The sequence below is a fragment of the Colius striatus genome, chromosome 18 (assembly GCF_028858725.1).
Source record: "Colius striatus isolate bColStr4 chromosome 18, bColStr4.1.hap1, whole genome shotgun sequence".
In the NCBI taxonomy this organism is placed as follows: domain Eukaryota; kingdom Metazoa; phylum Chordata; class Aves; order Coliiformes; family Coliidae; genus Colius; species Colius striatus.
In genome coordinates this window covers 4263984-4290144 of record NC_084776.1, presented here as the reverse complement: position 1 = coordinate 4290144, position 26161 = coordinate 4263984, and the positions used below count along the sequence as shown (strand labels likewise).

At 38.5% G+C, this 26161-nt stretch overlaps 1 protein-coding gene across 1 annotated transcript; it reads left to right on the top strand.

Moving 5' to 3' along the window:
- Window positions 1–1700: 1700 nt before the first annotated feature.
- Window positions 1701–25054, top strand: SUZ12 (SUZ12 polycomb repressive complex 2 subunit). Its single transcript, XM_062010518.1, has 16 exons — window positions 1701–2148; window positions 4967–5013; window positions 5102–5166; window positions 7074–7142; window positions 9556–9605; window positions 12218–12303; window positions 13703–13934; window positions 14704–14806; window positions 15726–15831; window positions 16663–16840; window positions 19883–19974; window positions 20417–20560; window positions 21157–21314; window positions 21726–21924; window positions 22434–22513; window positions 22834–25054. Exons 1-16 carry the CDS (start codon window positions 1839–1841, stop codon window positions 23177–23179), a joined length of 2265 nt encoding a protein of 754 aa, XP_061866502.1. The 5' UTR covers window positions 1701–1838; the 3' UTR covers window positions 23180–25054.
- The last annotated feature ends 1107 nt before the right edge of the window (window positions 25055–26161 follow it).

Below are 26161 nucleotides of genomic sequence, written 5' to 3'. Positions count from 1 at the left end.
TTTTAGAAGCATCACTTTTTATGTGGAGGGAATAAAAATAATATCTAGGGAAAATGTGACAAAGATTAATTTCTAAAGATGTGTGAAAATTAAAGTTGAAATAAATTACAGAAAAGACTGCATGTGTGATAACACTGGAAGGAAAGAAGTAAAAACCAAAAAGGCATAAAAAAAGATTTTTCCAAAACAAGTATGAACGGTGGGTTGTGCAGCCATGAAAGCAAAAAGAGAGGATACAACTCAAAGATAAAATGAATATTTCAGATGTTAAATAAATACTAAGGAACTGTGGCCCCCCCCCCCCCCAAATCAGAGGTGTGTAGGGTAGTGTGTGTGTATAGTAATAGTAGCCAGAAACAACTTACCCTAATGTGTGTGTGGGGTGTATATACATATTCTTAAAACAAGGTTAATAACAGCCAGTTGAGACATCACATTAGAATCCTCTTCTACTGATAAGACAGATTTACAGCACTGTTGACTTTGATAATATGATTTTCCTCTTAATATTTATCATTAAATCAATTTTATCACTGGGAATTAGAAGATAAACCAAGATGGTATAGTGCTAGTATCAGTGTTTTATCTGCTATCAAAATTCAAAGCTGTATTTCACACATTTTTACCCTACTTTGTACAATTACTCTTGAGAAGTTTTGCAAAGGAAAGCAAATAGAACAGGGTGGCTGCCAAAGTCGTTTATGTGCTGAGCCTGCCACACTACTGATAAGGAGTTAGTTAAATAAAGCCAGCGCTGAATTTTCCCACTGCACGTTTGGGCTCTGTTAGGTTCTACCACATCCATGAGGTAGTCTGAGTGTCCTGAAGGCCCGATCCTGAACGTGTGCTCAGCAATACACAGGCAACTGTCAGGACTCCACAGGTAGCCACAACAGCAGAACATCTGATTGCCCGAGGACTGTGTCTGTCCATATTGGACAGAGAAAGATGGGATTAAAACCAGAGAGAAACATTTTTACCTCAGACCTAAGAGTCTCCCTGCACCTATGGGCGATTTCTTGTGCCGTCCTCTGAGGAAGCCTCACGCTTAATTAAGGTGATATCCTATGGGATACCAGCAGCACCTCACGTCCGACCCCGCATTACCATTTTTTACCACAAAACCCATATGTGTTTATATCCAAGCTCCTATTTCGGCTAATCTGGGTCTTTCACGACCGAGCCCCAGCTCCTGCTGGCAGTGGAGCGGCATCTCCGCAGGGGGCGGCTTCCCTCAGGCGCCAGGGGCACCAGCTACCTGTGCGGCCGCGGAGACGCCGCGACGTGGCGCGGGGCAGAGCCGCGAGAAGGGGCACAGAAGCCCAGAGCTCCGGGCAGCCCGGTGGAGAGGCGCAGAGGAGCGGGGCCGGGCTGCGAGGGCAGCAGCCGCCGGAGTGGCCTCAAGCCGTGAGGCAGGGCCCCGCGGCGGCGGGCGGAGGCGGCCCGCTTTACCCAGCATGCCCCGCGCCGGAGGGTGAGCGGCCCTTTCCCGCGAATTCAGTTCAAAGGAGGGGGAGGGGAGAAGCGCCAAGCGGCGGAGCGCACCGACCAACCAAACGCTTCCAGAACCATCCGTGCGTCACGCGGGGGCGGGGCCCGCGCCGGCCAATGCGGCGCTGCGGCGCCATCTTCGGAGCCAATGGGCGAGTGCGGGAGGCGGGCGCGTCGTGGTCGTCGGGTTCGGCTGGTCGCAGCGCTGAGGAGAGCGGAGCGGAGGAGACTTAGAGGAGTTGGAGCTCGGCGCTTCCCCTCCCCCCTCCTCACCCCACCCGCCCCAGCCGCCCCCTCCCTCCCCGCTCGGTCTCCGTCCTGCCGGGGCCCTCTCGGGGGCCAGGCCCATGGCTCCTCAGAAGCACGGTGGAGGTGCGGGGCCCAGCTCGGGCTCCGCTGGCGGCGCCGCCGGTGGAGGAGGAGGCGGAGGCGGCGGCGGGGGGTTCGGGGGCTCCGCCGCGGCGGCGGCGGCGGCTCCCGGCGGCAAATCCGGTGGTGCCGCGGGCGGCGGCGGCGGCGGCGGAGGAAGCGGTTACTCGGGCGGCTCCTCGGCCTCCTCGGCGGCGGCGGCGGCGGCGGCGGCGCTGCCCCCCGTGAAGAAGCCGAAGATGGAGCAGATCCAGGCCGACCACGAGCTCTTTCTTCAGGCCTTCGAGAGTGAGTACCGGGCCGGGGGAGGAAGTAGGGGCCCGAGCCCGCGGGACCGGCCGGGGCCGCCGCAGAAAGGGCGGGAGGAGGAGGAGGGGAGGGCTGTGGAGAGTAGGGGCTTCCGGGGGTAAACATGGTCGGGAGAGGGAGGGAGCTGGGACGGGAAAGGAGAGCGAAGGGGAGCGGGGATGGGGGAGGAAGGGGGCTCGGCCGGGGAGGCGGGGGCCCGGCGGGTCGCGGGCGGAAGCGCGAGGTTCGGGGCCGGTGTGCAGGCAGGGTGGTGAGAGGCTCCCAGGGCCGGGGCCCGCTGGGTGGAGGGCGGGGGTTTGTTTCTGCGCCCAGCCGATGAACAAACCAAGTTCATCTAGGTAATAGTTCCCATCAGGCTTTCGGGGGTGCTGGCTCCCTTCCCTCCTCTAGCAGCCCTTGGAAGCACTGGGGAGTTGGGAACGAGGAGACTCTTTCGTGTTTAGCAGCTGCTTTTCGAGCCCCTTTTGGGGGCAGGATGTGTTTAAGACTTCAGTGTACTTGGTTTTTCCTTTGTCTGGCAATAATTGTGCCTTAGTTGAGATTTCATATTGGAAACTGACCTTTGCGACCCAGGCATCACCCTGTGGCAGCTCCAGGTAGCAGTAGAGTCCCCTTGGATGCACCAGAAAGTTGTTCATGGAAATCTGATTAAAAAGCACAGTGTAGCTATAAACTTCCACTATACTGAAAGATTTCTCGGTGATTGCTGGGATTTGAAGGAAATTGTTAATGCCTTACTTAATACGTGATCAGTTTCTGGGGTTGGTGCTGTCACTGCTCCCACTCACTTGCTGTAGACAGTGGCAGTGTTTGAGAAAGTGTTTTTGGTGGTGTCTCAAATCCCTTAGTAATGGGAAGTCCTTTGAACCTTAATGCTGTTAGCAAAGCTATACGTGCAGTAAGTACTGTACTGCAAATAGGACAAGTGGCAAACGAGTTTTAAGAGGTTTGCTCAGCGTCAGTGTCTGAGAGGGGGGAAAAAATTCCCTTACCCATACCTCAGTCTGTCAGAGAAGGGAAGTGTAGAGCTGTGCAGGTAGTGATCAGGAGTAAGTTACAGTGTAAATGTATCACAGACTGATAAATGTAGCGTGAATGTTATGGGAAAACCAGCAAGAACTAAATATTGGTTTAAAAATTCTAACATGTGTGGTATTGAATCCCATTCTTCCTGAATGTGTTTGTCTCTTTTCAAGGTCATATACTAGAAAAAGATAAAGATTTATTTTGAGCTTTTGCTGAGTAATATGGACTTGTGAAGCTTAGGTCAGTGTGCAGGTTGAGAAGTGTGTTTCAGAATTGTTCTACTTGAGAAATCTAAAGTTGAAGCAGCAGTGCACTGTCTTTAAACTAAAACATATCCTTGTAAATGTAGTTAAATGTTTTCATACTTTCTAAATTATATCAGGATTTTTCTGACACTAAAAACCCAGGATGTTTCTGTAGAAGTTGAGAGGATTCTGTATTGTCAGTTTCGTGCAAAGTGTGTGCTTCTTCTTTTCTTGTAGCTTGATTTGAAAAATACAGATTTTATTGTGGTAATTTGAGTTGAGCAGAGTTGTACTGACTTTCATCGGGCTTCTAAAAGGAAATACTAGCATTATTTTAATATTTACTTCTCTAATAATAGATCTTCGGGATTTGTAAGTGTAGAAATAAGGATGAATTCGTATTTTTAAAACGAGAGAAAGGGTATAAAATGCTGTAGTTTTTTGTTTCTAATCACAGAATTCTATAAATTATGATAAGATTTCCAGCTGTTTGAAGTAAATGTTTTGCAGTCACATGAAAATATAGTTTTATGTTTCTTTAAAAGTAAATAGTTTGTTTTCGTTGTGGGAAATGAAAACAGCATTAGCAGCCTTAGCATGGACATCAAAGCACTCATTCTCCATTCTCTCTTTATTTTCCCATAATATGTTTTATCCAGTCAATTTCAAGTTTCATGGTGATGTTACCTTCAGTTTAGAAAGGGTGTATTTCAGTTTAGATTGGAATTCTTGATCCAGACAAAGCCCTTTTTTGTCCTGATTTAACTAAACTGGTTAAAACTAAACGGAAGGTCCTCTTTTCTATAGGCAAGTCTAGATCTTTTGCACTTATACCTACTTCAAATGATGCTACCCTTTCATGACAGTGTTATATATGATTGTATTATCCTCCCTCTGTTTTCACTTCAAAACAGTAGCTACTTTACCAAAAATCAACCTTTTTTCTGATTCTGTGAACTTAAAAGGTTTTGGAAATGAATTTCCTAGCTTAGAATGATCCAAAACTCATTGTAGTCAACTGACAGTCCCTGTTCTTGTTTTGATACCTTGTGCAAGTGACCTTGGTACTTTCCAGAAAGATTAAAACGATCACATACTAAATTGTCCAACAGTGTAGGTTTAGTACATTATTTTGGTATCGTAGCATATATGTGCGCTAACTCCATGAAGCATACTTATCTGTTTGTCAGTAGGTTGCAATACTTTGAGATTTTTTTCAGCTCTTTTATGATATAAAGCCTAAAAGAAACACAAGTTTGTGGAAAGCAAGAGCTGTTGAGTTGTGTCCACTGATTTATGGTAGCTGAAACAAGAAGTTGCTTTGTGTTATACAGTAGGTGAAATAACCTTTGACTTGTTAACTTGGAGTTGCTTGGGCATCGTGATGCTTCACTTAAATGGTGGACTTTGAGATGATTATTATTTTTTTAAATGGACACATTGTATTAGTTACTTTTTAATCATTTTAAATCTGTCTTTCTGGAGGAATTAAAGTATGTTGGCTAACATGTGCTTTTTTTTCTTAGAACCAACACAGATATACAGATTTCTACGTACCCGGAATCTAATAGCAGTGAGTAATAGGTCTTTATCGCTCCTTCACTTTGGACTTGTAGGAAATTTTCATTAAAGCCTGACATTTTTCTTTTTCTTTTCTGCAGCCAATATTTTTGCACAGAACTCTCACTTACATGTCCCACAGAAACTCCCGAACAAATATCAAAAGGTAAAGTTGTTTCTGAAAAGTAATCCTAAAGTGTTAACCGCCCAGCAGAAGTCTAACAAATAGTGGAGGGTGACCTATTTTCACGTGATGTGTAAGACATGACCTTTTCCTTTTAAAGAACCCGTTTAAAGGATTTCTGTATTTTTTCTTAGTGTTCTTACAAGTTAATGTCAAAGGCAAAATTTTGATTAATGGAGGTTTTTTGGTTGCTATTTTTAATTTTTCTGAAAGATTTTTTTTTTTAGGACTTTCTTCTTGTTTTGACTGAGCCAAGTTTGAAGTGAGAAAAGGTCGTGTCATTGTGTGTTTTTTGAATCTCTAATGCTCACAAATATTAAATACAAGCTGTATCAGTATTAATATATTTTATGGCAGATTGTTAAACTTTCCACCCTTCCTGAAACATGTTTATCTTGCAGATGGTTTCTGGCTCGTTCTGGTTATGACATAATTTTGCTCTATAGCTGTTTTAAGCAATTCTTTAGTCTGAGGAAAGTCTTGTGAAGATGAGTGTACTACTTGCTGTTCTGCAGAACAGAGGCTGATTTCAATGAGCTTAGGCAAAGTGCACACAGAGACTTTTTACTGTAGAATCTGAAACTGAACAAATTCTTCTGTTTTTAACCTCTGTTGCTTTAAGCTGAGCCTGGCAGTATTTATTGTAATATTACATTTTAGTGTAGGTGAGTCGGATCTTGAATCTGTCATCTGTGTGAGCCTTAGGCTGAGTAAAGCTTTGAATCACTGATCGTTTACTACATAAATCATGGGGGTTTTTCCCCCCCTTGTTATCTGACTGCAGCCCTGTACTTGTGTAGTTTCTTGTGTAGTGTTACTATTTAGCCATCATGTGATGTGTAGCTAAATCATTCAGATCAATTACATACTGAATGTAGACAATAGGTGACATCAGAATTTCTTCAGTCGGGATATTTCTGTAGATGATGCTTTCCCCTTTCCCAGAGCATGTCACTGTTGTTCCCCCCACTAGAAATCCAGTATTTGGCAACAGCTTATGTTCTTTTTATTTCATTTTTCATAAGCATAAATGTAAAGGAAGGATGCTGTTGCATTGACACTCTCATCTAGTGCCAATTTGCTTGGCACCCAGGGTCCCAGCATTAATTTTCCCTCAAAGAAAAATTTAAAGGCTGTTCTGGAAACTATTGAATAACTTCTGTTCACTCATGAACTTAATTTAGAAATGAACGTTAAAATGTGTGTATGGTAGAACAGGCTGAACATATGAGCATGAACAGACTGATGTCAGAATTACAGGGAGAAAAATATAAAGTGAGTATTCTTCATGACATTGTTATTGGTTGTCATCATCCCCTCTATTTCCTGAGTGTGCTCTACTGGTAGCTTCAGAATTTGTTATTCTTTGTATTATGTCCATTTAATAAAACATTGTGGAGAAAGGGGCTTTTATACTTAGATTTTTAACTGTTTTGTTGGAGAATATTTTAAGTGTTTTTCATTATTATTAAGATTGCAATGGTAGTGACTGAAGAGCTGACATGTGAGTTCCTAGTAAGTATAACTGTCACTAAAACACAAAGATTTTCCTTGACCAAAGCTGAAGTATGTTTAGATGTGTTAATTCATTTGAGTTTGAGGTTGTTAAATGCCATGAGGAGTAGGATTCCTTCTGAAAAGTCTGAGTTTAATTCTTTATATTATTTTGACAATGCTTTAGAAGCTGTATTGCAGTTATGTCCTTACAACCCTGGTGTGCTACTAGGCCTAAAAAGGTATAAATTCTGTTTTGTGAACAGAAGGCTAAAATTGTATATACAGACAGAGGTTAAAAACCAACTCAAAGTTGAGGCTAAATAAATTTCCTTCTTACATGTCATGTGAATCATGGCTATGCGAAACTATTATTTCCATTTTTTCCTTCACAGGAAAACATTCAAAGTGGATGACATGCTATCAAAAGTAGAGAAAATGAAGGGAGAACAAGAATCTCACAGGTACTGTCTTGCATGTATATTTGTGTGGCTATGTGAGGAGGAACATGTGCATCTACTAAATCAAGTCTTCTTGATTGATTAAATAAATGTAATAAAGGGCAATTATTAAAAGCAAGGTACTTAGGGTTTGAAATGTTGCTTCCAAAATCTTAATGTGTGCTGGTCACTTAAAAACTTGGGAGAAAGCAGTATCAGGATAATGTCAGTATTCATCATGTTGTTTCTTAAAATACTAAACAGAAGCCTCAAATAAGTATTTGCCTTTTTAATTTTAAGATTGTCAGTTGTCAGTAAATAATCAGTGTGTGCTGGAATGAAAAAAAGATAGGTTTAGGAAGATAGGAAGCTATACTCTTTGGGATTTATGTGGTTGTATACATGCTATTTTTAAACTTATTTTCATACTTGTGTTAAAAAACCAACCTGAACTCAAACCTAAAGCACTGGAACAAAATAAAAAGCCCTTAAGCTTTTAACAGTGTTTAAAAGATGTTGTGCATCTCAAGCTTCAATAAGGTAACTAGTTATAAAGTGTTTTCATCAAAGGCCATAAAACTTCCAGTTTTCCCTTCTAATTGTCATGTGAGAAGTATTTCTTAGTCTGAGATTTTACATATGGTCTGACAGCACATACGTCTCATTTTGAACTTTTGCACAGTTCCATCTGAATAACACTGTTCCCTCTTTAACATGTAGATGATTTCAAGTCTCAGTTCCCTATGGAATTGTCATTTAGGGGGGAGCTTGCTTTGAATTATAATTGTGAAATAGTAATTACCTTTAATACTGATATACCTGTTGGTTTTGTCATGTTAAGGTTTTTTTTTACCCAAGGGTTCAAATTATGTAACACACCGAAACATTGGGTAAAAGTCGTGTTTTATCGGGTCTTATTACACGGCTTCAGAAAAAAATTATGAGCTCTTGCTGAATTTGCTGGAGTTCAGCAGAGATGTGAAACTTGGGACTGTTGTGTTTCAGTCCATTTTCTTCCTTGCCTGACTTTATAATGATGACAAAAACAAGGTATGGCAAGTATGCCTGGTCTCTTATTTCTTGATGTGTTTCCTAGTGCTGAAATAAAACGGTATGCAAAGCTTATTTGCTTGGAAGTGATGTAGCATACAATGATTTGTGGTACTCTGGTGTGATACGTGATGACCGTCATTTGTTTTAGATTATATTCTTTCCTATGAATTAAGTTAAACACCTCAGATTTTTATGAAACTATATGTGATGGAAATTAAGCAGTTCATTGTAAGACTTCCAGAATAATCTGTACAATTCAGTCAGGGTTGTCTTTGTGGGGCTTTTGGTAGAAAAAAGGTAGATAGCTTGCCAAAACCCTTCTATTTAGAGTACTGAATAGATTGTGAAATGCAAAGCATTCTGGAAACTTTAAAGCAAAACTAGACTTTTTAAAGACTAAACTAAGTTTGTGTGAAGACCTGTTCAGTTTTGTTGCGTTTTTTGTAGTGTTTGCTTGGTTTTTAACCAGCTGTTCTTTTTCCATAGTGTTAGCAAATAGAGGGCTTCAGAGGCAACCATGCAATACAATTTAGTTTGAAACATATTAATTTTGTGTTCTAAGGGGTCTTATAGATTTACTGTGTATTGTTTTTTGCTAATTACCTTTTGCTTCTTACATTGTAGCTACTTGCTAGGTAAATAATCTCTCCTTAAGGATAAGGATCGTGTTGAAACAAAACAGAATATTGATTTGTATTGGGTTTTGTGCTTTCAAAACTATCAAAAACCTACACTTTAGAACTGGTCTTGAAAAAATAACATGGATGAATGATGCAAGGTGGTATAGATGCAATCTTTTGAATGCTCAAGCTGTTGAGCAATTCCACTAATCATCTCTATGCTCTCGGGAATGGGTTAAAAATAGGCATTTGGTGTCAGGTTGTATCTTGCTGAGAAGTCAGTGATGGTGCTCAAAATTGTATCTGGTATTCTAGTGTAACACATGATATTTTTTGTGCAGTACTATGTACTTCAGAAATACTAACGGGGTTTGAGACCTCTTTTAATCTAGGTTTGTAAATAGTTGCTTTAAACTGGAAGGTATGCTGGATTTAAAAGTTTGAAATTAAAAGGGGATAAAGTCAGCAAAATAGCCTAGGCTATGAGGTGCAGTATAGTATATACTTTATATATACCTTTTTTTAATATATTGAGTCATAGAATGCAGAGAGAATCAGTCTGTAAAGAGAAAACTGCTCCATAATTTTGCATCAGTTGTAACTGCTGTATCTAGGCAGTATCCAAGTTAGAAAGATGGACCTCTTTGTTACAGTTCTGCCTCTTGTGTAGGCCTTTCCTGAACATCAGTGAATGGAGCAGAGTGGCTGCTGTGAGAAGAAAACACTTATTTGTTCTAACATTTCCTTTCTTCTTTTCTGTTTAGCTTGTCTGCTCATTTGCAACTTACGTTTACTGGATTCTTCCATAAAAATGGTAAGTTTGCGAATTCATCTTTTACACTGTTCATTTGTATCAACTTGGAAATTGGTATAGATTTCTGATAAGAATGTTTTGAATCTCTGCTGTTTGGATGCAGATTTTGACTTAAGCTCAGACTGTCCCATTACTTACCATACTTTGAATAGTGCTTTAAATATGTTGTAGTGTCATTGTAATGTTAAGCAGATAAGCCTTCCAGGGTTTTAGTCAAAAGGATGATTCTGAGAAATGCTTCATCATCCATTCAAACTGAAATAGACCTTGAGGATTTCTTAAAGAAGGTGATTTTATAGGAGTGTGTCTTTGTGGTATTTGAAGTAGCTTTAAAAATAGAATAAATTTTGTGAAGTAAAGTCTAGAAATGAGGCAAAGGCCTTGTCAGCAGTTAAAAAAGCAACAGAAATAATTTTGCAGCGACTTGGAGTCATTGTATTGTGTCTTTTGTGCACATAAGTATTTACCTCTCAAAAATAAGAATATTGGACTTTGCAGACCAGAATCAGGGGTTCTGTTTCTTCAACCAAAGCAGAAGTTATCTGTTTCATACTGTGTAATCCTGGGTAAATGCACTGTATTTTTACTTGTGAAAAAAAAAATTAGCTATTTTTCCATTCAAATCAAGCAGTGTTTCAAATTTTTCAGTTAAAAATATGCTGAATGGAGTTCTTCATGTGTAAAAGTGAATACAATTCATGTAACAGATTTTGTACGTTTTTCTGGGTGTTCACTCTGAGTATCTCATGCTTAACCAGGTCCACTCAATTAGGTGTCTGAAAGTCAAAGTTGCAAATGTCTTGATTTCAGAAAAACTTCTTTCTTAAGCTGTGATATTATGTTCTTCAAATCTGTAGATTAGAAACATTTTGCTTCTGGAACTTCAGAATACTGCTGGTCTCAATGGATGGCATTCATCTTTGTTTTGCTCTCAGGAACTTCATGTTATATGTTACCTTCGCTATTTAAGCTGGGAAAACCACAAGAGACTTTTGGGGCAGCTAGTGGTATGAGCAGGGAAGTGTAGAATAAAGGTGGAGAAAAGGATATGCTGATGTGTCTCAAATTCTAACTTCAAAATCCAGTCCTTCCAGGACAGTGTATACCAGTAAACCTCTCATATGGAATTTAAAATACCTGGGAGAGAGGGTAGTTGTTCCATAGATTTTGCTGACAGATATTCCTTTTGTTACTTCTTTTCTACTACAGTGTGGTGTTACACAGATGGGGATTGTAGTACATTTTTCAAGATGTTAATAGATTTGATGGCTCTCTATGTGGTTTTGAATGTTTAGTTTATATGGCTACTGTATATTGCTAACATAAGGAATGTGTGCTATAGTGGATATTAAGTATTGTAAGTATTTAAATTAATGAAGCTGGTGCATATTAATTATATGCTTGTTTGTCTGGATAGAAATTGTGTTAGAAACTCTTGAAACTGAGAGCATGGTGGAGTTGTGGTTGGATGATTGTCCCTGAGTTTCTGTATTTGCTAAGAAGATGATTTCTGAAGTGTCTTACGAGTAAAAAAAGTCCATTTGTTTCATAAAATTGCTAGTGTCTCCAGATGAGTTACCCCAACTCTCTCAGCTGAAACACATTAAACTTGTTCACTGTGGATACAGTGTCAGGAGGAAAGCAAGTGAAGAGATATGAGTTACATTATTTTTACTATGCTAAAGCTTTATTCTTTGTCTGATAAGCATAGCAAAGTATTTTATTGAATGTCAGATACTTTATGACATGGGCTAAGGTGAAGCTACTGTACTTTTAACTGAAGTCCATGGAGATATTTGTTAGAGCAGGAATCACTTCTGTAGATTAATTCCATTTTGGCTGATCATTGTTTTTCAGAATTTCTTCCACAAACTGTTATTTAACCAGATTTATATAATCCAGTTTTATCTTTCTGTTATTTTTCCATATGGGGATGCATTTCCAGATAAATATAAAACCACATGGTAAAAGGTTCTCTTACCTATACAGTGAAATTTATGTTGTAAGGCAGTTGTTAACTGACATTGCTGATGATACTGCTGATAGTAGCTGTCTTGAAGATTCCAGGATTTATAGTGTGGAGACTGTGAAGCCAAGTCTTATTTTCTAATAGTTTAAAGTTCTTTAGAGAGTCTTTTAACAGCAATGTTTCATAGTGTTTAAGGATTATTTCAATGTTATTTTGTTTTCTATCGGATAGCATCAGGGTCTCAGTTTTGATACAAACCAAATTCTAGGTTTACAAGCTGTAAATGAAAAAAAAAACCACAGGAAATGATTTGACTCATTTGTAATGGGTGTATTCTGACTTTCCATAGATCTAGTAGTGTCTTATTTGTCTGCTATAAAAAGGTTTTGGAAATGCCAGAGGTATCGAGGTTACTCTGTTAAACATTGTAGATCAACTATGTTTTTTAATCTGATAGTATTAGAATATAGGATATGTTCTCAAGTGAGAATTTGGAGTAAGTTTGGGGAGAATTGAAGCTTATAAATTGACTAGAGGTCTTTGTGCCTAGAGGTACCTATGGTAATTACAGTAATTACAGGTGGATTAACACCATTGAGTAGCTCTTCAGCTTTTTCAGAACTTGAAATGTTTTTCTGTCTAGATAAGCCATCACAAAACTCAGAGAATGAACAAAATTCTGTAACCCTGGAGGTACTGCTTGTGAAAGTTTGCCACAAGAAACGAAAGGTAAAAATTACTTGGGAATTAATACATATATTAAAGCAAAATGTTTACCTGCTTCTGGAACGTCTGTTTAGCATTGCTGTACAAGGTAATGGTGGAATGATGCTTCTGTTGAGATTAACTCAGTCTTTACATTTAAGAACTAATCTATTCAAGTTGCTTTCTATTGTCTGGGTAAGGGATTTTTAGGAAGCAAACATATATCTATGGATTTTACTCTGTGAGAAATAATGGCTAGTTTTAATAAACAATTCAGCTTTGTTCATTGAATTTGCATTGCTTGTAAGACATATTCACTGTTATGAATTTCAGTCACCTCTTTTTACTTCATTTTTTTTGTCACATGATTAAACAATTACTTCTATTGTGATGTCCAGAGACTTAAGTAAACCAGGCAATCTTGAAATAGCCTATGCCTTTCAGAGTTTACAGCTTGTTCCTCTCTATTTCTAATCATTTTGAATTCCTCAGTCATCTGCCAAGTCTTGTCTCTTTCCTTATTTTTTCTCTGTTTTTTATACTCATCTCAATTATTGCAGATTTTAGCTGCTATGAATCATAAACAATTTTCATCTTTTTCAAGCATCTTTGAATTTCCTTGCTGTTTTAGCTATGTTTGTTTCACACCAGTTGGCAAATTATCTTCACAGCTATGGGAATATGGGAGGCTCAGTAATACATGCTGTAATTTTTAACCGAAAAGGCAAAGATTTGCAGTCAGAACTGGTGTATTTTTCCTAAGAATGTTATGCTGTTTTGACATGTTTCTAAGAGTTAATATTTTTTTCTAGCCTTTTCTGTTACTTGCTATAGCATGGGTAAATATGGTAAAAGCAGGAGGTACTGATGATTATTTGAAGTGTTTTGCTGCAAGCTTCATACTTAGGCCATCTTGCCTTGTTTTTCCAATAGTACACAGTGTTCAATGATCTATTTGAGAGATACTGAATATATTAAATCCTAGGTAAGTAATTCTTTATCTCCCAGATAGTACAAAGTGCACTTTGTAATATTGGAGAAGTTAAGAAGCCCTTGAAATATTAATACTAATTTAATTCTGTTTACCTAAAGAAATGAAATGTTTTGGTTATATATATATGGCTGTACTACAGTTTTTCTGAGGGCCTCACGCTAGTGTCAATTTAATCACTTAGAGAAAAAATGGCTGCTGCTAGAAGTGGTTATAAAAATGCCCATTGTATTTACACTTTCAAAAATGTTTTTGTTTCAAACCTGTGATTGTTATTCCAGATTTTTTTGAATTTACATCTGTTGCAAGGCTTATTTGCAAAAAAAAATATGTTGGCACAACCACAACTAACAAATTCTATAAATCTTAACACTTAATGTCTTTACTTTGTATTCTAAAAGCCTAAACCTTAGCTGTTTTGTTTTCCTGCAGGATGTCAGTTGTCCAATAAGACAGGTTCCTACAGGTAAAAAGCAGGTGCCTTTAAACCCAGACCTCAGCCAAATAAAACCAGGCAACTTCCCATCACTCGCCGTTTCCAGCAATGAGTTTGAACCAAGCAACAGCCATATGGTGAAGTCTTACTCATTGTTATTCAGAGTAACTCGCCCAGGAAGAAGAGAGTTTAATGGACTGATTAATGGCGAAACTAATGAAAACATTGGTAACTTCAGTCTTTATGCTTTTACAAGGTTTATCTTGTAGGCATTTATACAGTTGGCTTGATGTATAGCGTGGGTCGTACTCTGAGAAGGGCCACTGCTAGATGAGTGACTGACTTGGCTTTCATTTATTTTCAATCTCTTTCAAAATGAGTTTAAAATATAGTTGGAGGCTAGAAACTCTCTGTTCATTTTTTTGGTGTAAACTTAACACCAGATTTTTCACCTGGGATGGTGAAGGTGTAAGGCAATGCTGTTGGAGGGTGACTAATGTAAGAGAGCTCTGATCACTCCAGCAACACTCGTCACTACTGACTCAGCTGTAGGTGCTATTATGGTCTCTCATCAAAACTGACTATCCAATAAAGAAAAATACTTAAAGCAAATAGCATTTTAACATTTGTTACTAATCTTGCAAAGGTACAATGGCATGGCATCACAAATGTTATAGCCTTGGAGACTGCATGTAGAATGAAAACTTTCTCTCTATTTTATAGCTAGAAGAGAAGGAAGATCAAATTCCAGATTCTTCATGCTGACAGAGTAATATGACTAAACTATAAATATATGTGAACATATCTAAAATATGATTACTGTTAAGCTAAGTGCTCTTTCCATTGCCATTGGCTGTTCATTAAATACTACATCCTTCTTATTGTATGACATCTGACAGACTCAATAGCCAATTATATTTTGCAGTGGCGTAGAAACTGTTTGATCTTCTGAATTTGTGCTTCTGTAATAATTGAGTACCATATTGCTTATGTACAGATGTCAATGAGGAGCTTCCAGCTAGAAGGAAAAGAAACTCTTCAAATCGTGAAGATGGTGAAAAGACATTTGTAGCACAAATGACTGTATTTGATAAAAACAGGTAATATTATCCAAAATAAATACTGTTTCTGTTAATTTATTAACAATAGGATTTCATAATGCACATTTGATGTTGAGACCTGTTCAATGACAATTTTAAGTAATGCCCTTTTATGAACTTGAGTATTGTCCTCTTAATATGCATCAGTTTATCTGTTCCTTGTCAGTTGTTTGACAGATGTAATTTCTTTGCTTCTGTTAAAGATCAGGGACAGAGTAATTAAAAAGTAAAACAAACAAAAACTCTCTGAAATGTGCTTTCTGCTTATGTTCTGTTTTGGTGGTATAATTTGCCCCATACTCAGACTCCTGCTGATGGAGGAAGCAGGGTGAATGAGATGGGGAGGCAAGTGAAATTGTAGCATGTTGGTTCACATATTTGAATTATCCATTTTATTCTTTGTAAAGCTTTTCGTGCTTATTTGCTTTTTGAGAATGTCATACTTTATATTCACCACCTAGAAGTCCTCTTAAGGTTATATCTGACATGGCTTTGATGAGAAGACAGGATTCTTTAGCTTTAGAGGCCTAATTAGAGGTTATCATGGTTTGCTAGAAGAGTAGTTACTAGTAAAGCAAGAATAAGTAAGAGATAATTTGGAGGGAGTGTCATTCAATTTCATTTTAGTTTTGTCACAGGAAAATTCCCTTCATAGTATTAATTTTGTATTAGCAATAGCTTTCCTACATCTCTTGGAATTGCTTGGATGGAAGCTTTTGTGTTGAAGTTTGGCATTAAGCAGCTTTTTTGTTACGGATAGTCTTTACCCAAGATTCACACTTAGTTGCCAAATAAATTTGCCTAAAAATCCACCTTTAGTTTCATGGAAGCTTAGTTATTGTGAAATATATTCTACATTTTAACAGGCAAACAATGAAAATGAGCTGCTTTACTCATAATACATTCTTTGTTGTGACAGACGCTTGCAACTTCTGGATGGGGAATATGAAGTGGCCATGCAGGAAATGGAAGAGTGTCCCATTAGCAAGAAAAGAGCAACATGGGAAACAATACTTGATGGGAAGGTATGGACAGTTTTTTAGTGGCTGAAAGACCTGGCTTCACTTAAAATGGTCTGGAAAAGGTGGAACACAATTTGAAGTGCATTCAGTGACAATTCCTCTGAACATGGATTAAATTGAACAGGAAATATCTTCCCTTTCAGAATGTATGGACATGAGTTTTAATTTAGCTCTCGGTTGAGGAAAGCTTTGGCTACACCAGATGTTAATACAAGCAGATGTTAACTGCTATAGTTATGGCAGCTGTCTCTTTCAATGTCTTCCAAGTTTCTGTTATACAAAATCAGGAAGATTAAATGTTTATTAGTGTAAAAAAATCAAGTTTGAGAAATCAAAAGGAACAAATTGCAGAAGCAGAATATTTTGGAGAGAGAAAGAGGAACCCAGAGCTTTTATAGGTGTGATCTTACATACCTTAAGAGAATGCTGATGAAATTTAGCAATGACAGGAGAATGTGTCAGTCATATGGGTTTTTTTAAAGCTTGTGTATTAATACACAACACTGGACTGCAGAATTGAGAGTAGGTGTGAGTAGACAGAGAAGTACATTGGGAGCAGGGTGGTGAGTGAGTGCTGTTTTCTTTACTGTTCAGTGTTTCACAAAGATCAGTATGTGTGCTCAGCATGTGGATGATCAGTAATGTGCAGGAAACTGCACCTTTTTTTAAAATATATCTAACTATGTATGCTTACATTGAAAACACAAGGACTTCAGTTGATGAAAAATTACGATGAAAAACTTGTCCTCATTCAGTGGCTGTTTTCTTATGATTGTTTTTGTACATGGGAAAACACTTATTCTACTGGTTTATATTTTATTTTCCCACCCCCAGAGATTGCCTCCATTTGAAACATTTTCTCAGGGACCTACACTTCAGTTTACTCTTCGTTGGACAGGAGACACAAATGATAAGTCTACAGCTCCTATAGCTAAGCCTCTTGCAACACGAAATTCTGAAAGCCTTCCTCAAGAAAACAAGCCCAATTCTGTTAAACCTACTCAGACTATAGGTAAGCAAACTTTTGGCATTGCTGCTGAATAATGATCTGCTTATCACTTCTTTGTTTTGGGGTTCCTGACTCACTGGTGCAAGTGCTTCAGGTAATCTAAAACACAAAAAACACCAGGAAAGAATGAGTGATGTTGTATCCTATATGTCCATTTTTAAAGTTAATTTTAAGAGCTGAAAGTAGTGGGGTCTTTGAAGTCATGACAACATTCAAGTGATTATATATAATGCTCATAAATCCTGATGTGAAATAAGTTGGGGGAAAATCTATGATTAGGAATTGTAGGATTGCCTGCTTTGCTCTCCTCATTTTAATTGCCATTCTGCTTGGATTTGTGGTATTAATAAGTTCCTTTTTTTTGTGCTTTGCAGTGATTAATATATCTGCAGGTACATATTGAAGAAACAGAAATGTGCTCCAGATCACTTTCTTTATGCAAGGTCTTCTGGGAGTATTTCCCTTTACATGAAGGTGGCTAATCGATATCAGTGCTGGGTCTTGCCTTGAAAATTAAGCTTAATGTAGTTTCAGTATTTTTAAATGCAAATGTATGATTAGTTCAGTTGCTTAACTGCAATTTTGTTAATATGCTTCTGAAAACATGTCTCTTCCTTCTGTTGCAGAACTTAGCTCAAAAAAAGCTACTACTAAAACTAGTGCTAGATAGAAAAGGCATCTTTGACCATTGTGTCCCTTTTTTAATAGCAGCTTCCTGTCACATTTAATCTGAAACTCCCTTTTCATTCACAAGTGGCAGTGGGGGCTGGCCTAGATAGTATCTTTCTTTTGTCTTACTCAAATTTGTAACTTTGGCTTGGAATGTTGTGTTAGCAGATGAGGCCCATGGACAGACAACAGGCTGCTCCTGTTGGTTGAATACCTATGACTGGCACTCTTTCACTTCAGAGTAATCAGTATTTCCAAGCTCGTAACTAGAGTGAGAGTGTGTGATTGAGGAAACCTCTGGGTCCCTGCTATAGAAATAATTCTCTGGAGTGCAGTGTTTCTGTCTCTGGGGTATGTAGCCAGGTACTGTTTGTGAGGAGTTGTCTTGCTGGGATTTTTGGAGTTCATCTGTGATAGTGCATTGGAGAATTTGTGCAAAATGGTGATTCAGCCTGATGTTGTGTTGGATGTATAAGTGAGAGGCTTTGGTGCTGTAGTAGTGATAGCAAGGGAATGATCATGAAAAAATACTTCTTTTTCAAAGAAGATTTTGTGCAGTTGTGTTGTAGCATATGTTGGGAAACTTGTTTGATCAGCAGTAGCTCATCTCTAGTGAGACTTAAAAAGAATGGCAATTCTTTTCACTGCTTTTAGAGCTTTAGTGTGTAGTAATGCAGAAGTTAAAGCAAGAAGAATTTCACCCCTACCTATGCAGAAGCCACTGTCTAGACTGATCCCTAACATCCTCAGCCAACCTACAGATATCTTTGCCTTCGGAATAAGTCTGACTGATTTCTTAGTTGAATATTTTACCTGAGTTAGAGATTGACAGACACTTGATTTTCTTAAATCAGGATGAATGTCTGACACTGAACAAATACAAATGTGAAGTAATTTCCAATGGAAGAAAGGCAGTGGAAGTAGGGAAGCGCTTGAACTTCTGCTGTAAAAATTGTTCTGCTTTCTCTTTACTTCCTCATACCAGACCTCCTCATATTTTAGAATTTCTTGGAGAGCTAGATTGTAATTTGTTAGGCAGGTTTTATGCTCAGACTTGCAAAAGAGATGACAGTGTGTTGACTAACTCTAGAAGGTGTGTACTAGTTTACTGTACAATAAATAGAGGTGGTAGGGACGTGGCAGTTCTGTGTTGCTCGTGAATTTGAATTTTTTCTTACATCAGAGAAGCTAAATAATCCAGTACATTGGTAAAGTTACAGCAGGAGCCACCTTCCAAAATAGTACAGCAGACTCTTAATACAGGAATATTGTAGTGCAACATGTGCCATTGTAGGGTATTTGTGGTGGTTGTCCAATTTCCAGTTTCTAAATACCAAGAAAAGAAGAGAGTGAAAATCATACAAACCTTCTATCACAGGTTCTGATAGGAAACGAAAAAGATCCAGTGCATCATTCCCAAGGGTATATGAATTTGATGTTGTCATTTCACTTTGGCATATTTCCTGAGGCAGACCAGTGGAATAAAGACATCAAAGACTTTCTAAATGTGGCAGCTTAAGCTTTGCTGTAATTACAAAGTGGTCAGAGTAACTTGAGCCACAGAATTCTGATTTCTCTGATGTGGTGCAGGCTAAATATCAGACTGCCTCTCTTTGTCATACAGAAAGAGGCTGAAATATACATTGTTCTTCAAAATATTAAATAAGTGCATCTTCTGAAGGTCTTTAGGTCATTAGAGCTGAGATTTGTTTTGCTGTCTTTTTTTGCCATTTGGAACCAAGTAGGTGTCAGTTTGGTTTCTCCTGGGGGTAGATTTGTAAACCTGCTTAGATAATGTGGTGTTAATTGTATGGAATCAAATAATCTTAGTGAGATTAAAGTATGTAGAAGAGGCTCAGAGGCACCTGAGCAGTGCCATTACCCACACAAATGGTGTTTGAGATAAGAGCTAAGGCTTTAAGTTCCATTTAAATGTTCCTTGTGTTCCTTGCAGGTCTCGCTGTTGTCTGTTGTGTGACTGTGAGAAGTTCTGAAACTGAATTTAAGGGCTATATTTGCAGTGCAGCCATCCGAAAGCAGTGTTTGATTTTTATTTCCCAGACACATTGGCTTTTATTATACCTAAAGAATTCTGTTTGCTTAAATGGAGGAAGAAAACGGTTGCTTTTTTACCTGACTCTTTTTAAGTTCTCTGAAGGGTTTTGCAAAGCTGGACACAACATGTGGTGTTTAAATGTGCCACCTGTAGATTTGTGAAGGAAGCTGAGCGTAAAGACTTCCATGTTGATGATATGATACAAATTACACTGGAGTAGCCCATTTCCTTCAGCAGCAGCATGCTCTTCTGGGGGAAGAAATAACATCTCTTTTTTTCCTCTTCAGCAGTTAAATGTACATTATACATGTGTTTTTCAGCTGTGAAAGAATCCTTACCGACAGACCTTCAAACAAGAAAAGAGAGAGATGTTTTAAATGAACCTCGGCAAAAGTTGCGAATATTTTACCAGGTATTGAAAATAAGCATGAGAGGGAAAGTCCAGAATCTCAATATTGCATTGAATTAACATGTTCTCTTCTGAGTTGGGTGGAAATTTCCATTTGCCTTGTTAGCAGATGCCTTAGGGGGTCTCAGATTCACATGTTAAGAGCCATTCCATTTATTTCTTTTTGCAGGAAGTATGTTAGAAAACTAATCTTCCTGGGGGCATGTCTGAGTTCTGAAATACAAAGGACATCTCTTGTTAGACATCTGGAGGGGGACAGGTGGTCTCCCTATGGGGAAAGAATTCTTGAAATACCATTGGTTCAGTACACTGAGCTGATGTAGTGTTCCCAGGAACTTACTATATCTGTCTCCTGAAATGATTCCCAGCGTTGTTTTGGGGGTTGGGAAGTTGATGAAGGAAGCACATTTGGTGCTAATGCTGCCTGTTCCTTTGTTTGCATCAGTTCCTTTATAACAACAACACGAGACAGCAGACTGAAGCCCGAGATGACTTGCATTGCCCATGGTGCACACTCAACTGTCGGAAACTCTATAGTTTACTCAAACATCTTAAACTTTGCCACAGCAGATTTATCTTTAATTATGTTGTAAGTAATCTCTTTGTATGCTATCAAACACTGTACAGCCTGCCACAGATACTGCCTCTGCGTACTTCTGTTGTTAGCCTGTTAAGTTGTAGGACTGTATCTACAGGTTAAATGCAGCTTCCTGTAAATGTTATGTGGATGTTTGTGTGTTACATGGAGAAAAAAAGTTGTGGGTTTGACTTGGAAAAAAAAAACCTCTAAATAAGGCTAATGACTGGAGAAAGAAGTCTGACTATCGCTGCTGCTTTTGCACTGGTGTATTTTGATATCACTTCAGGCTTTAGGAAGTTTAGAAATGTTCTAATTTCTAGATGCTTGTTAGCAATCTCTTGCTGATAGTTTCCTCAATTTTGTAATCAGTTCTGTTCTGAGTGGTTTTATATAGAACAGGAAAATGGTACACAGCAAGGAAGTTTTAGTATAATTTGTTTCTAGAGATTGAAAGTTATTTGGATGTTGTAACAGGAAACTAGAGCTATGTCATTATTGATGGGATGATATTTACAGTGTTCAGGATTGGAAAGGTTACATGTTTAAACCTCCTGACGTGTTGTCATTGCTGATTTGCTAAGTATACTTGCAATGATTTGTTTCAGTATCATCCAAAAGGTGCTAGGATAGATGTGTCTATCAACGAGTGCTACGATGGCTCCTATGCAGGAAATCCCCAGGATATCCATCGTCAACCTGGATTCGCCTTCAGTCGCAACGGACCGGTCAAAAGAACTCCCATCACACACATACTGGTTTGCAGGTAGGGAGATGGGCACCAGGGTCTCTCTGCATTTGTGAAACCTGGGGCTTTATAAAACTGTAGACACACAATAAACAATGTGGAATCTTACTATCATTAAAGTGATTTATGACTAAATAAATAGTTATTGAAAGATGACAGCTTCACCTGTCATTTTTCTACATCTTTCCAGTTGAAGTATCTATCCATAGGGATGGAACTCAACTGCCTTATCCTAAAAATTTCTTCCCCTAAAAGGTGGAGTGTGGGTTGAAATGAAGTGTTGGGTTTTTATTGGGGTTTATTTTACTCTTGGTCATTTCCTCCCCTCTAAATGTTAAACTCTAGCTTGCAAAAATGTGTATTAACCAGTTACAGTTCTCAGTCTTTGAACATTTGATCTGATGGTTAGGTTTTTTCCCCTCTGCCCAGGCCAAAGCGTACGAAAGCAAGTATGTCAGAATTTCTGGAATCTGAAGATGGAGAAGTAGAACAGCAGCGGACGTACAGCAGTGGGCACAATCGGCTGTATTTCCACAGCGACACGTGTTTACCTCTCCGGCCCCAAGAAATGGAAGTAGACAGTGAGGATGAAAAGGACCCTGAGTGGCTACGGGAGAAAACCATCACTGTAATTATTCCATTTCTACCAAACTGTATCAAATGGGTTGTGGTTTTTAAAAGATGGTCTGCGGTTGCTGTAGGGAACAAGCAGAGCACATCTTGTGAAAATGAGGCACTTGAAGTAGGAAAATTTGTGATGCTGAACCACTAAGAATTGAGGGGATCAAAGTTTATATTTTGAAGTAGGTCTGTAGTTGCAAAACCAGCTCAGACCACGTGTGTCAAAACCAGCCACAATGAAAACTTTTCTCCTTCAAAGAGGAGATACTGCTGTCACAGGAGTGCAGTGGGTTGTGTGTGGAACTTGGAAGAAATTACCACAGATCTCTACACGGTCCGACTGCTTTCTGACCTTTCTGACTGCAGTGCCTGAATTTTCAGCATAGTTACTTCTGTGGTGTACAGGGGGCGCAGGTTGAGTGTTAGATGTGCTTTCACTACATGTCAGCAGAGATCCAGTTCTGATCTGTGTTTGATTCCTCTCCTGTCCTTTCTCCCCATCCTTTATCTCTCCAGCAAATTGAAGAATTTTCTGATGTTAACGAAGGAGAGAAGGAAGTGATGAAATTATGGAACCTTCACGTTATGAAGCACGGGTATGTTACTGTGTTTAGTTTTGATACAAATACATCATGGTGTACATTTGGTTGATATTTTTGCAAAGTACATAAAATTCATTTAGCTCAGTTTTTCAGGGAGAGATCATTGATAATTTGGTAACAAGCTTTTGACTGTTTAAGATTTAAAAGAAATATATTGTGCCTCGTGGCCCCACAGCTTTGAAAAGGAAAAAATACTGTAGATGTTGAGGCTGTGTAATAGATGTTCTGGACAGTTAGTGGTAAATAACATGTGGGGTGTCTTTTTGCTTTTGAAAATGTTCTAATTGCCTAATGGTGGCTTTCTAATTGGACAGGTTTATTGCTGACAATCAAATGAATCACGCCTGTATGCTCTTTGTTGAAAATTACGGACAAAAAATTATTAAGAAGAACTTGTGTCGAAACTTTATGCTACATCTGGTCAGCATGCATGACTTTAACCTCATCAGCATCATGTCAATAGACAAAGCTGTTGCCAGGCTCCGAGAGATGCAGCAGAAGTTAGAGAAAGGAGAATCAGCCTCCCCAATGGATGAGGAATCTTCTGAGGAGCAAAGTGGGACAACAAACGGATATAGCGAAAATAACATGAGAGAGAGAATTACAGAAATGGAGAGCATCTCAGGTGTCACAAAACAGAGCAAGAAACAAAAGCTCTGAAGTCAGAAGCCGATTGCCATTCAACGGACAAGCATTGAAGTGACGTTCTAGGGTGCATGAGCTCTATAAAGAATTACACACAAAAATACAGAGATTCCAAACAGGCACTGCTGGATGGAAATAAATGATTTCAACAAGGATATTGTTTTAACAGGGTTTCTATTCAGTTACTTATGCAAGTACTACATGTATATCAGTTTTGGTGATGTAATGACAATATTCTAAGAGTTTGAGGCATGAAGAGCAATACAAAAATCTTTTTGTAATTTTAGTAATTAGTGTCTTAAGAACTTTATGGGATTTACATAATTTAAGTCTATGTAAAATGTTTTTATATTGAGATTTTTGCATCTGTACCTGGCTGTTTTTCCTACCACGGAGTTGTGAAACATTGGGGAAAGGGGATTGGGATACAGTTTCTGCTTTTCTTATTTAGAAATTCTCCAGTTAGCTTTTTGTGGAAAATCACATCTCACTATTTAAAGTTTAACCTTGATCCTTGTATTTGAAATCATTTATCAATTGATCATCAATTAACAAATCAATTTTTTTTTTTTACACTAAAATTATCAAAGTTGGCAAACTTAGCACTTCCTTTGTCTCGTGCCTGTTTGGAAAGATCTTGGCTTTTCACGTTACAGACACAGTGAAGTACCACCTTGGCTTTTTCAGGTTCCCAGCAGTTTGGTTTTCGTGGATAATTCTGATGTATTGATCACCCAGTGTACCATTTTAAACTTGAACATTAGCTCCTTTATCTTTTTCTTACCCATTTACACAGTTACACAATTTGATGGCAACCCTTTTTCCTGGGGTTCCACGTCGTAGTGTGCCATGCTAAAGCCGAGAGTCTCTAGTCAGGATGTGGGCATGACATCGAATAACTTCTCTGGAGTTTTATGCCTGCTGTTTTGCCTGAGGACAGACTGCAAGTCCAGGCCATAGGTTTAGCTTTGGCTTTCAAGATGCCACTCTTGAGGGAAAAATGCACTGTAAAATTGGACCAGAAAATGTGTTGCACTTCTTATGCAAGTATTCTGTGATGTATTGTATTCAATACAGATACTAAGACGCTGACTGAACTATATTTGAGCAGTTTTGCACTGCTGTTAACACATTTTATGCATACGTTTACAGATTTTTTCCAATGGAAAGTGGTTTCACTACTGGTACAGTATCAGCACCGAAGGGTTTATTCCAGCAAGCACTGTGGTTGAGTGACATCACCTCAATTTTTTATTATCCTTAAAATATTGCATTTTTCATATTCTTTATTTATAAAGGAACAATGCTGCTGTAAATACAGGTATTTTTAATTTTTTATTTCATTCCATCACCATGAGATGCAGTTCCCTGTTTGTGTAAGGGGTATATAAGCTTTCTAATGGTGTCTTCAGAAATTTATAAAATGTAAATACTGATTTTGATGGTCCTTAAGATGTGTTTAACTGTGAGACTATTTAACTAATGGTGTGGATGTGATTTGTCATCCAGTATTAAGTTCTTAGTCACTGATTTTGTGTACAAAATAGGAAAGAGGGAAACTGCAGCTTTCATTACAAACTCCTTGAATTTGCCAGCTGTCTGAGTTTTAGCAAACTCTAATTACGCCTCTGGATAGTACATCGAGCATTTCTCTCTGGCTTTAATTTGCTAAAGCTGTGCACATATGTAAAAAATAGATTATTTTAGGGGAGATGTAGTTTAGAATTATTGCTTATGTCATTTCTTAAGCAGTTATGCTCTTAATGCTTAAAAGAAGGCTAGCATTGTTTGCACAAAAAGTTGGTGAGCCCCCCAAAAATAGTAATGAAATTACTTCTGTCCAGTAAACTTTGTATGTCATGTCAATTTATAATAAAAGCTGAAAAAATCCCTTTGTTTTCTATTTATAAAGATGCCTTTTCTATATGTACCTTTGATAGATTTTGAAGATAACCTGTAAGCTGGTTAAAAAGAATTTGAATGGTACAGTAGATGTAAAAACAAAACCAAACCCCAAACAAACCAACCAACCCCCCCAGTTCGGTTGTTTAAATGAACCATTGTTTTTACATTAAATGTTTTATTGGAAATCAGCTTTTGTACATAAAGTTCAGTAATATAAAATCTGCCATGATGGTGTCCAGTCATTGTGTGTGCATGCAGAAAGGCCATGAGCAGCACCTTGTAGAAAACTTTCTCTTCTGCATGTCCTTTTAAATTTGGGTACATGTTCTTCCTTTGCCACATCATTATAAAGGTAGCCAAGGTTCTGTCCAGTCCTTTTGTTGTATTTCAGGTGTCTCCATAATTACCAGGGCTTTAGGCAGATGATAAAACCTTCCATTCTCCTTTAATGGGGGCAGAGCCGAATACCTGAGAGGGATCTGTAAGTTGTGTGTTACTGTTTAGAACTGTAATGTATACAACTGAAAATGAGACATATCAATTGTGTCAGTTACAAAAATAAGACTTGGTATGGTTTTTACATGCAAGTGGTTGATGATTCAGACTGATTTTACAAGACAGTTTATTTGGAGCAATGTTTATATTGGTATCAGTTTGAAATGATGCTTCTCTGGGGCTGTAGGTCCTGCTCTGGCAGGGGGATTGGACTAGATGATCTTTTGAGGTCCCCTCCAACCCTTCAGATTCTGTGATTCTGTGACCTTCCAGGTACTAAAAACCAGCAAGGAATTGTGCTGCTGGGGCAAACAGTGACTTGAATACCAGACACTGAAAACCCGTTTTTAATATGTTAGAAATGATGCAGATACTGAAATACAAGGTCTGGCACCTGGATTCTGTAAACTTGACTTCAGACTGTAGTTGTCTGCTATGCTTTCATCTTTAAAATGGGAAAAGTTCATCTAAGCCATCATTTCATGTGTTCATGGCAGATTTTAATGATGTTTTGTATTGGATGATCATCTTAACAGGTCTGTGAACCCCAAGTTGGAACCTAACATATGACTTGAATATTTAATTCAGTGCATTAAA